The sequence below is a fragment of the Rattus norvegicus genome, chromosome 14 (assembly GCF_036323735.1).
Source record: "Rattus norvegicus strain BN/NHsdMcwi chromosome 14, GRCr8, whole genome shotgun sequence".
Taxonomy (NCBI): Eukaryota; Metazoa; Chordata; class Mammalia; order Rodentia; family Muridae; genus Rattus; species Rattus norvegicus.
The window spans coordinates 78492859-78503787 of NC_086032.1; the positions used below are offsets into that span (position 1 = coordinate 78492859).

The following is a 10929-nucleotide window of genomic DNA, read 5'->3' on the forward strand; positions in this document are numbered from 1 at the left end:
CCAGGGCTGAACTCAGGTCTTCAGGGTGGCAAGTGCTTTTACCTCTGAGCTGTCTCAACAGCCCAAGGTGTTTCTTAAGGAGGTGAAAATGCTTTAAAGCTGACTTTTGGTAAGGTTTGCACACACCTTTGAAAACCTGGAAAACCACTGACTTGCATGCTTTACGTGAGTGAGTCGGCTATGAATTCTGGTTCCACAAAGCAATTAAAAAGGTGTGCACAGTGGGAGCAGGACTGACTGTGCTGTCATCCACGATCCAGGGACAGAGGAGAGCCTTTCTTTATTAGTAAAGAACAGTGTGAATAGAAACATGGGGTCCTGGCTCTGAAGTTAGGCTTAGAATTTAAGATGGTGGCAACAGAGCCTGAAGAGAAAGAGTCACTTTGAAAGCTGTGTGGAGGCCTGTGGGAGGGCTTTTGGAATCTTCACTTATTCTGGTTTTTTGGATCCAGAGAAAGGATCCTCTGAGATGATCCTTTTCTCAGAGGCAGGCCTGCCCTTCCCTGACTACCTGCTCTCACAGCCACAACTGCCTGTCTTCCACGGTCTTTCTAGAGATAGCAGGGCTCATGCCTCACCTCTGTTGGCTGCTGTACATACACAGCGTGCAGAAGGAAGGAGTCAGTCCAGGTTTTGTTTCTTATGTTTTAGGGATTAGGTTAGAACTAGGTCATGGGCTATTTGACATGAAACAATGTCTCATTAGTGGGTTAGTGGTAGCAGATAATCTGATTGTAGTGGGCACTGGCGAGTTCACGCAGGGATATGCACATTCGGTTTCAGCCCTGTATTAGAGTGTGTGGTAGTGCGAGCTTTTCACAACAAGACACTATGTAGGTTAGATTGGCAGTTGTGTTCTTTTGAGCGTAAAGGGTGCTTTAGTCTGCTATTGCTCCTTTTGTCCAATTTTCTTGAACCTCACTTAATAGGTTTCTGCTTCACTCCCCATCACTTGTGTTGCAAGGTAAGTCCTGTGCTGTTGGGATTCCCAGGGTTTTGAAACTGGATAGCTTTTCGGTGCATTTGACAGAAGTCCAGGACCCTCAGAGGGGCACTGACCTTCTGACTCTGGGTCAATAAGATGTTGAGTTGAAGGTGAGGGCAGCCCTGCCTCACAGAGGCTCTGCTTGGCATGCAGTGGGTGTGTAGCAACGGAGCCTTTGACTGTCACTGCTGTTAGGCAGCAGTATAGCAGGATGCTTTTGAAAGGTGTCAACTAAGAGCTGGGGGAGCAGAGGGGAGCACAGTCACCTCAAGGCTGTCACACCTCTGGCCAGCTTCCCAGTGAAAGAGACCAGCTGCATGTGCAACATGGAGAAGATCTTGTTAGTGCCCCAGAGGAAGCCTGGGCCTCAATGCTGTGCTCAGGAGCTAACAGACAGGCATGCGGGGTTGGGGTGGGGTGTGAGATGACTGCTGCTTTTCCGATGTTTCTATGAGATTCTCGGGTCAGTGTGGCCTGTGGGTCTAACCACAGTTGTCTTCTCTGTGATTCTAGGTGCTGTCTGCACTGCAGAAAGACAGCCGGGAAATGGAGAAAGGAAGCCCATCACTCAGACACTGAGGCTCAGGGCTAACTCCCACCTGCCACTACAGCAGAGCTCGACATGGACCTGTGTGCTTTCAGACTGAAGCCTGGCATGAACAGGGCTCTTTCCATGTTGGCTTTCTGATGCTCAAGTTGGCCTTACAACAAAACAGAATTACATCCAGGTTTAGCCTTAAGCAGCTCAGTGGACCCATGCACTGTCATTGGTCATGGCTAGCCGCTGCATTTTCTACATGGGTTCAAGAAAGGGCAGGCTGTCTCTGAACCTTTATTCCAGCAACAGTCAATTAAATTGTAATGCTATTATGCCAACTACTGGAAGGTACATTACAATCTTTCTTAGCCAAGATGCATGAGAAATGTTATTAGGAAACCTCAGAGTTGTTATTGGCTCATATGCTTGTGAGAAAGGAATTATTTAGTTACTAAGATAAGCTTTCCAGAGATGAAGGGTGTGTTTTAAATCTCATACCAAGGACAGGGTAAGGAAGACGGGCCCTTGGAGGGCAGTTGCTGGTGAATGCTCACAGGCTTCGAAAATGCACTTGACCTTTGTGCTGACATTGACCCTGTTGCCTTGACACATGAGAGCAAGAAGGCTGAGTTCATATTAGGATCCTACTCTTCAAAGTAGCACTCACTGCATCTTGGGAGCCACACTGGTTGGAGCAGGGAAGTCACTTGCTGCAGAGGGACAGAGGCCGGCCCTGTAAAGAGAGATGTAGGACGAGACTGCAAACTCTCCTCTTCTTACCCGCTCGCTTCTGGGGAGGCTAGCATGACAGCCTCTGAAAACACCATTGTGTAGGAGATGGTTTCCTTGCTTAAGCTGAATGTCCCTTTTTGCCTTTGTCACCTGAGTAGTTGGATCCCTTCTAAGTGCCAGTGATTGTCCCCTATCCCCATCTGGCTTTAGAAAATGAGCTTCACACACTGCTGAAAGGACTGGAGTATGGCAGTCTTCCACATTCTCAGTGTCCCGAGCCCTTCCCCATTGCAGCTGATTCCTCTCAGCTCATTGGGGAGGTGGTGGTGGTTCTAGCTTTTCCTTGACTTAAGAACTTTGTATAAGAAATGATTATCCAAATTCACAGAAGTGAACAGTTTCTACATAGAATAGGACAGTCCAGTATCTATGGAAACGGGTTACCTCCTGATCATCCACTGGCATTCTGAACCCTGAGGTACAGGTAGGCCAGTCCTAGCCTAGGGCTGAGGACATATTCTCCAGCCAACACCTGTGTAGTCTGTAGTGCACAGCCCTCTACAGCCATACCTTCTACCCCAGAATTCACCCTCTCAATCGGTGTAGTTTCTGATAGCCGTAGGGGAGCCCTTGACTGACTACAGCATGTGGCAGGGAGGCTTGGGTCAGCCTCATGGCGCTGTGTTTGCATGGGTTCCCTTCATCTGGTGTGCCTGTTGGTGATCATCTAGTGTATCAGCAGGCTGTCATGTTCATGCTATTCACCCCATGCTCCCACTTTTTTCTTGGAGTCTCATTTGTAGTCTGTGACTTCTTCAGGGAGGCCACAGAGCACCCTCCATGTAGCTCTCTGCCTTAGTGTGAAAGGCTGATGTCTGACCTCTTGGAGGAGGATGTCTTCACCAGCCATCCAATGGCCTCCAGACCCAGCCATTCTTGACATCAGATACTGAATGTAGCCCAGGCCCAGCTGGCCACGAGAATCGCACTACCCAGCCCTGTCCGCTGTCCTTCCTTGCAGATGTACTTAGTTTCCTCCCACTACATGGGCATCTGTTCTCTCAAGATGTATATATTTTCTTACTGTACATAAAGACATTCCTTAAGTCATACAGAAAGTGTTGTGACAAGGGGACTTGGGCACCTTGTTGTGAATGCCATCGTGGAATTCTCTGTGTGTTCACAACCCAGCCCTTAACTTTTTCTTGTTTGACATAAACCTGTGGGCATGCATGAAGTTCTCCAACAAGACTCCATGCCAGCCAAGCACTGACTGCATCTCTAGTCCAAACAAGGTCTTTATAGACTGACTGGGGCTCATGTGAGCCTAATGTGCCCTCCTTCGAGGCTATACAGTTCCACGTTCCTCTACTTTGAGGGCGTCCCTCATACTCCTGTTGGCAAACTGGAAACTGACCCTACAGAGGTCTGCACCTCCCATCTCAATTGCCATTGACTTTCAGTCCCAAACTTGAGGGTGCTGGGCAGCTGGCACTCTTAGGGGAGCTTTCGGGAGAGGCTTCCTGTCACTTGGGAGCAGTGCTTACTTCGAAGGTACTTCTAACTGCTCAGTTTGTGACTATTTTTAAACAGTTTGCCAATAGAAAACTCCTGATAACACTTGCTACATATCATGTTTTAATTGCTTGTACAGTTAACCTTTAATTTTGTTTAGTAAAGTGTATCAAACTAGGACTTTTTGAATTGTAAATATGTGGTTTTATTAAAATAAAGTCATGTAAAATTGTTACTTATGTTCACTGTGTACTTTGGTTTAGCTGACATTTTTGCTTTGAAGTGTAGCAGAAAGTATTTTAGAATATATACTCAGGGCTTATGAGACACAAAGCAGGGCAGGGGTTTACTTTCCTCGGGGACTCCAGAGTTGACCGTGTCCTTTCTGAGTTGCCGGGCATCCCAGTGTGTTGCACTTTCTGAACCTGAGCCTTGGCTTCCCCACTGTAAGCCCATGTGCCCACAAGAGCAGGCAACCACATCTATTTAAGCTGTACTAGTGCTGAGCCAAGGCTCTTCACACTCTGAGCTTTTAATCCACCTGCCGCCCATCCCAGACAGGGTTTCTCTGTGTAGAGATGGCTGTTTTGAACTCACTCTAGACCAAGGCTGGCCTCAAACTCAGAGATGGACAATTCTGCCTCCCAAGTACTGGGATTAAAGATATGTACCATACTACCTGGCTATGAGGTTTTTAAGCTTCTTGGTTTTGGGTTTGTTTGGTTTTTTTTTTTCCAACTCTGGAGCTATTTAGAGTTTGGAAGCTCTAACTTCTAAACTCTGGGGTGCAGCGGGGTAAGCTCTTTCCTGTAAGCTGCTTAGGAAAATAGCTGTGTGTGTAGTAGGATCCACAGGCTACTTGGAACCAGATAGGACAAATGCTTATGTATGTCACTCTCCTTCCAAACCCCTACTGCTGTCACTTCTGAACCTTCCAAGACTGCTGGGAGATTGCCTAAAGTGTTCCAGCCTCCAGCAGGGACCTACACAGAGCCCGCCTTTAAATCAATGGCTTCATTCTCCAAGCCACTGTTCTGTAGGTGATAGACTGTGGGGCTGCTGAGAGCTGGCTGACTGGGCCAAGGGTGATACCTGAATTATTATCTCCATAGCAGCCCCATAGAAGAGACTGGTTGTTCCCATTCCAAGAATATAGTACAAAATGCTTCCTCAGGCTCCTGCAGCAGATTGGTAACAGCTGGCATCCGTACCATCCCCGAGAGAAGTGTCGGCTTGCTTTGGGGCCTTTTGGAACCTGAGCACAGGGCTGGGTAAGGTCAGATTCTTCATACCTTCCAGTACTTCCAGTATGCATTGCTTGAAGCCTTCATGTGGGGCCAGCAGTTCAGACACCCATCACCAATGCCCATCATAAGCCTGTCTGAAGAGGGGAAGAGCTGTGCACGAGTATTAGTGATATTACTGAGCCTTGAGCAGAGCTTTCAGGTGGATAAGGGCAAAGGACTGCCCAGCAGAGGGCAGCTTTAGAACCTAAAACCAGTTCTTAGATGGAACCTCATCCAGACCTGGAAGCACTTTGATGGATTTGAATGGAAGAGAGTAGATATGCTTATATGTGGAACTAAATGTGCTATGAAACATTTGGTGGTGTTCCAGCTCCCTACCCAAGAGACATGGCCATGACATACGTGTGTGTGTGTGTGTGTGTGTGTGTGTGTGTGTGTATCTTCCGTGAGCACTGCCTATAACCCCCCACAGCTTGCTCATACTGAGATGATGTGCTGCTCCCTGGACGACTTACAATCTACCCCCCCCCCCAGGATTTCTATACCTTGCAGGGAGTTTCATATGGCATGAGAGAACCCACCTTCTCCAAATAGCTTCTCGTCCCTGTCTTAAGAGTTCCAGTAGACACTGCTCCTAACCAGAAATAAACCCAGGCTGCAGGTAGTTTGGCTAGAGGGCAAGAGCAGGGCCCTAGAGTTGAATCTCATGGTCAGTGGTCAAGCATTGGCATTAGAAGCTCTGTGATCTTGGAGAATTTGCTGAAATTCTCAAGCCATTTTTTCTCCTCTTATAACTAAAGGTTGAGAGACCTAGCTATTTTCTACTAGCTTGTGAAATATTAATAAGAGACTGAATTGCCCCATAAATCCATGGCTATTCTCCAGGCAGCTAGATTAGTGTCCTTAGCTTATAAACTTTTAGTATCTTGTGTACATGAGAGAATGGGGGAGGGAAAAAGACGTAGACTCACATTGTAGCTTGTGACATTGGAATTTCAAGTGTGCAACAAGCCCAGCTTATTCTGGTATGTGGCTGTACATTTTCCAGTTCAGCACTGGGGAATCAACTCAAGACCCTTCTCATGCTACGCCAACACACTATCCCTTAGCTATATTCCCCAGGACTCTCAGTGTCTTCTGGTTGTGAATTCATGGATTTAAAAATGTTCCCTTGGCTCTTCCGGTTTCTTTGGCCTCACCGGTAGAAGCAAGATGATGAAAGGAACGTCATCCTTTGGAAAGCATCGCAATAAGACGCACACGCTGTGCTGCCGCTGTGCCTCCAAGGCCTACCACCTTCAGAAGTCGACCTGTGGCAAATGTGGCTACCCTACCAAGCTCAAGAGGAAGTATAACTGGAGTGCCAAGGCTAAGAGGCGAAACACTACTGGGACTGGTCGGATGAGGCACCTAAAGATTGTCTCCTGAAGATTCAGACATGGATTCTGTGAAGGAACAACGCCGAAACCCAAGAGGGCAGCTGTTGCAGCATCCAGTTCATCTTGAGGATTTCAATCGGTCATAAAATAAATGTTCTGGTTTCAAAAAAATATTCTCTTGAATATTTTATAATATTTATATATATTTTATAAATACATGCGTACCAGAATATATTATATAAATATATTTGTAATTTTACTGCTGAAAGGAAGGCTCGTCCTTTTTTCAAATGCTTCTCCATTTCATGAGGCTTAGACAGATGTCCATCCTAGGTCAGTAGGATCAAAGTTTGGGCATTTCTGTGTCTTCTAGGTGTATATGTAATTTTATTGAGTTGGGATGGTGGTACAAGCCTTTAATACCAGCACCCAGGAGGCAGAGATAGCGACAGACATCTGAGTTTGAGGTCACCCTGACCTACAGAGCTGGTTCCAGAAAAGCCAGGGCTACACAGGGAAACCCTGTCTTGCTTGAACAACAAAACAAAACCTTAAAAACAAAAGAAAACAAAAAAACCCCTAGGGAGTTCAATTTTATTAAAATTAATGCACATATTTTGTCATTAAGTAAAAATAAGGATATTTTGAGAGGGAGGCAGACTAGACACTGCACAACTCTGAGGTGCTATCCTTTCATGTACTCTGTCACTTGCACTCTGGAACCTTCTGAAGTTAAATACATGAGTTGGGCTGGAAGACATTGACTGATCCTTTATGGACATAGTAGCTCATGTTACAGCTGCAGATGAACTTACATAAAATCTATTTCTACTTATGTAATTTTAAGAATCTTTATTGTGGCACGTCAACAAAATAAAGTTTCCTTTTCTAATACCTTGGGCTGTCCCTGAGTAGGTGGCTGAGTTATAGACCCTCCTTTGATATTGAAGGAGATATTTCTCATAAGACTTAAAATATCAGGCCGAATGTCTTCAGTACCTACATTTTTTCCAGGTCCTGCGCTACTTGAGATCTCATGATGAGGCACTCATCCGAGATCTAATTAGGACCAGACCAATGGGGAGGTAATCAAATGAAGAGTTTCTGGTAATTAGTGCAATGCCTTCAGGATGAGGGGCTGTGATCAAGGGCTCACTGGGGACTTACTATATAAGTTACTTAGGATACATTTGTAACTTAAGGCAGACCTTGGTGCCAGACACGATCCACTGCTCACCATGTTCAATGTTCAGGATGAAGCATTCAGTTGGGTAGCTGATGGACAGGAATCAGCTGAATGAACCAAAACTCTGAAGGACACCATCCCAGTGAAAATGCCTCTGGTACCACTGACAGTGTTTCACTTGGGAGTCTCCACAGCTACATAGCCCTGTAAGTCCCTCTGCTCTTGGTTGGAGGCACAAAGACAACTGCTTTGGCCTTGAAGGATAGGGTAGAGGAAACACTAAAACTAGCAACTCAGTGAGGGTGATGAAAAGAGTCAGCTTTTTGAACTATTCTCAGTAATGCATTTGTATGGTGTGAGAAAAAATGTTTTCAAGCCATGAAAGTCAGACAAGGGACTTTTAACTTTCATTGACTTCGAAGCCAATATATTTCAGCAAATAAAGTATGTCATCTGAAGGAAGCAGGGTCTTATCAACAGTCAGATTGCTGATGCAGCTTACGGCTCAAAGAGTAAGAGTCCTTCTTTTAAAAGCATGAGGATCTGAATTCAAATCCCTAGCCTCCACATAAAAAAGCCAGACTTGGCCTTGCATGCCTGTAACCCCAGTGTTGGGGAACAGAGACAAGCAGATCCCAGGATCATCATGCTAGCTTGACAGTGTAGCCCAAACTACATGCTCACAGTTGAGTAAGAGACCCTGTCTGAAAAAATCAAGGTGGAGTACAAGAGATGCCCCATATGTTCCTCAGGCCTTCATATGCCCACACACACCTGCACACAGACGATAATTTGTGAGCTAATCAAGTCAGTGATTAAATACTCTTAAGTTTAATTAGTACAAAGACAACTGAGTCATCGGATCAGTGCATAGAGGTTTTCTGTACCTTGCCCACTCGTTGAACCTTTAAGCCATCCTTAGACATAGGCAAGAAACAGTTCCTTTAGACTACGGGGCTACTTGGCTATAAAGGCTTTTCATCAGAAGTCAATTTAATTACCCCACTCTCTAGATATATTTTACTTAACCTCATGTAGAACCTACTGCTAGATGGATATGTTCATCAGAAATTTGAAAGCTGGAAGCCAGACCAAAAAGTTGCATTCCAAGTTCCACAGAATGACAATCAAGAGGCAGAAGAGAGTAAGGGACAGTTTCTGGAGTTGCAGACATTTTGCCAACTGTCCTGTCAAGGACTGTCAAGAGGGAAGGAACGATTTGGCTTCCCTAATTTTTTGCTTCACCCCTTTGCAGGACAAGGCGAGCCCGGCGTGATGGCGCTTCAGGGATTCCAGGCGCCTATTAAGCAATTCTGTCTTCTCCACCTTTTCTTCCAAGTCTCGGAGCAGTGATTCCTTACCCAGAAGCCCACATTTCTGACTCAACTTGACGTTGTCGGTTCGCAGGCTGTCTCGGGCTTGTTTTGTCTTCGTCAATAGGTCTCTTCCTAGGGCCACCTTGGCATCCACCTCCGAAAGTTGTGCCTTTTTGCATGAGTTCTCCATATCTATGAAAGACAGCTTTTCCTTCACGTGTGTTATAATCTGGACGTTGCTGGTCACCTTAGTACGCAGTTTTAAAAGTTCCTCGTTTCGTTCCTCTACTTTCTCATTGAAGGTCTGGTTCTCAATTTTTAGCTGTTCAAAGTCGATGAGGAGCAGCCCCTCAGCCAAGTCCTCCTGGGCCTTCATCCTGGTTTCAAAGTGTACCAGGCTCTGCTTCAGCTGCACGTTCTCGAGACGCACGGCGCTCATCTCCTTCTCCTTTTTATCCTCCAGAGCCTGAATCTGTTCCACCTCTCTCAGAGCAGCCTGGCGCCCACCGCGCATGCGGCAACTGCCCATGACCTGCATCACCACCTGCTTCTTGAGGGCCTGGAAACGCTTCCACTCTTTCTCCACCTTGGCCTGCTTCTCCTGGCACTGCTGCTTCAGCTCACGCACCTCATGACGGTACCACTCTAAGTCATCTGCCTCTTGTTTCTTCAGTTCCTCCAGCATGGCCAGATAGCGCAAGTATGCTTGCTCTTTCTCAGGAGATTCTGGTTCAGCGCCCTTGTCCACAGGTTCCGCTGCTGCTTCCAGACCCTTCTTGCGTAGGGTCTCATGAATCTTCTGCTGTAGGTAAACGTTGTAGCGCTGATAACGGTTACGCTCCACCAGCAGGGAGTGATACTGCTCTACCAGCTCGCCCCGCAGCTGCTGCTCTTGCAGCTTCCGCACATCCGCCGACCACTCAAACTCATCAGCGTCCGCCTCTTTCTCTACTTTCTCTACTTTCTCTTCCCCTTCTTCCTTCTCCTCTCCAGGTTGAAGATGCTCTTCTGTGCTTTTCTTGCGCGGTTCTCCACCTATCACCTCGATCTCTTCACTGTCTCTCTTCTGTGGCCCCTTTGCTTTCTCTTTCGCAGCTCGTGGGGCTGGGGCAGCCGCCTCCTCAACAATCGTGGTCAGAGGTAGAGAGGGCCGGAACCGTGACTCCTTCGTCTTCTCCCTCTTCCCCTTCTTCTTCTCCGACTTGTCGAGTTCCTCGTCCTCGTCCTCGTCCTCATCCTCGTCCTCGTCGCTCTCATCCTCATCCTCGTCCTCGTCTTTGTCCTCCGGCTCTTTGGGCTCCGCCTCGGTCTTGGGCTTGGTCTGTGGCAGACTCTCTGGCTCTTGGGATACCGCCTCGCTCGCAGCCTCTACTGCCTCGCCCGCGACCTCAGAGTCCCTGGGACTTTCCGGGGCCTCAACAGGCGTGTATTCATGCTCGTCTGAAGCCTCTGCTTTTAAGCTGTCCGCCACCGGCTGGGTCTCGGGCTCGGGCTCGGGCTCGGGCTCGGGCTCGGGCTCGGGCTCGGGCTCAGGCTCAGGCTCAGCCTCCGGCTCCGGCTCCGGCTCCGGCTCCGGCTCCGGCTCCGGCTCCGGCTCCGGCTCCGGCTCCGGCTCCGGCTCCGGCTCCGGCTCCTGCCCCGACTCCGGCTCCGGCTCCGGCTCCGGCTCCGGCTCCGGCTCCGGCTCCGGCTCCGGCTCCGTAGGGTCCGCCGGAGTCAGAGGTTCGGAGCTAACCTTAATCTCGGGCGGCTGCCTGATCAGGCCTTCCTCGGCTCGGCCTTCGCCCTCGGTGTCCCCGTTTTGGCTGTCCATATTCGACCCGCTGGCCCGGGTCTGAGCCCCGCTGATGCCTGCTGTTAGGTTTCCCGGGGCAACCAGGGCGCGCGGTGGGCCCCGCGATTGGTCATTTGCTTTTCCTTTCTCTCCACCTCCCGGTAATATTAGGCCAATGAAGATCTGCGAACAGGTGAAGGGAGGCGCTAATTGGACGCTGGCTTGCGAGAGGCGTGGCTCACGTGGCCGACTTCCGG

General features: G+C 48.2%; 2 protein-coding genes and 1 pseudogene across 11 annotated transcripts in view; 2 read left to right on the forward strand and 1 right to left on the reverse strand.

The window, feature by feature from the left end:
* Window positions 1-4005, forward strand: part of Tbc1d14 (TBC1 domain family, member 14) — a 99519-nt gene extending 95514 nt beyond the window's left edge. For all 10 annotated transcript variants that reach the window (XM_063273358.1, XM_039092194.2, NM_001113365.1 and 7 more), the window contains one exon: window positions 1499-4005. In XM_063273358.1, the coding sequence (XP_063129428.1) occupies window positions 1499-1564 (66 nt within the window). In that variant the 3' untranslated portion in view covers window positions 1565-4005. The remainder of the gene's footprint in view (window positions 1-1498) is intronic.
* A 2082-nt stretch (window positions 4006-6087) lies between these two features.
* Window positions 6088-6664, forward strand: LOC134481852 (large ribosomal subunit protein eL37-like; annotated as a pseudogene).
* A 1733-nt stretch (window positions 6665-8397) lies between these two features.
* On the reverse strand, window positions 8398-10857 carry Ccdc96 (coiled-coil domain containing 96). The gene has a single exon (XM_039092824.2). The coding sequence runs from the start codon at window positions 10709-10711 to the stop codon at window positions 8783-8785; it is 1929 nt and encodes a 642-aa protein (XP_038948752.1). The 5' UTR covers window positions 10712-10857; the 3' UTR covers window positions 8398-8782.
* Between the last annotated feature and the right edge of the window lie 72 nt (window positions 10858-10929).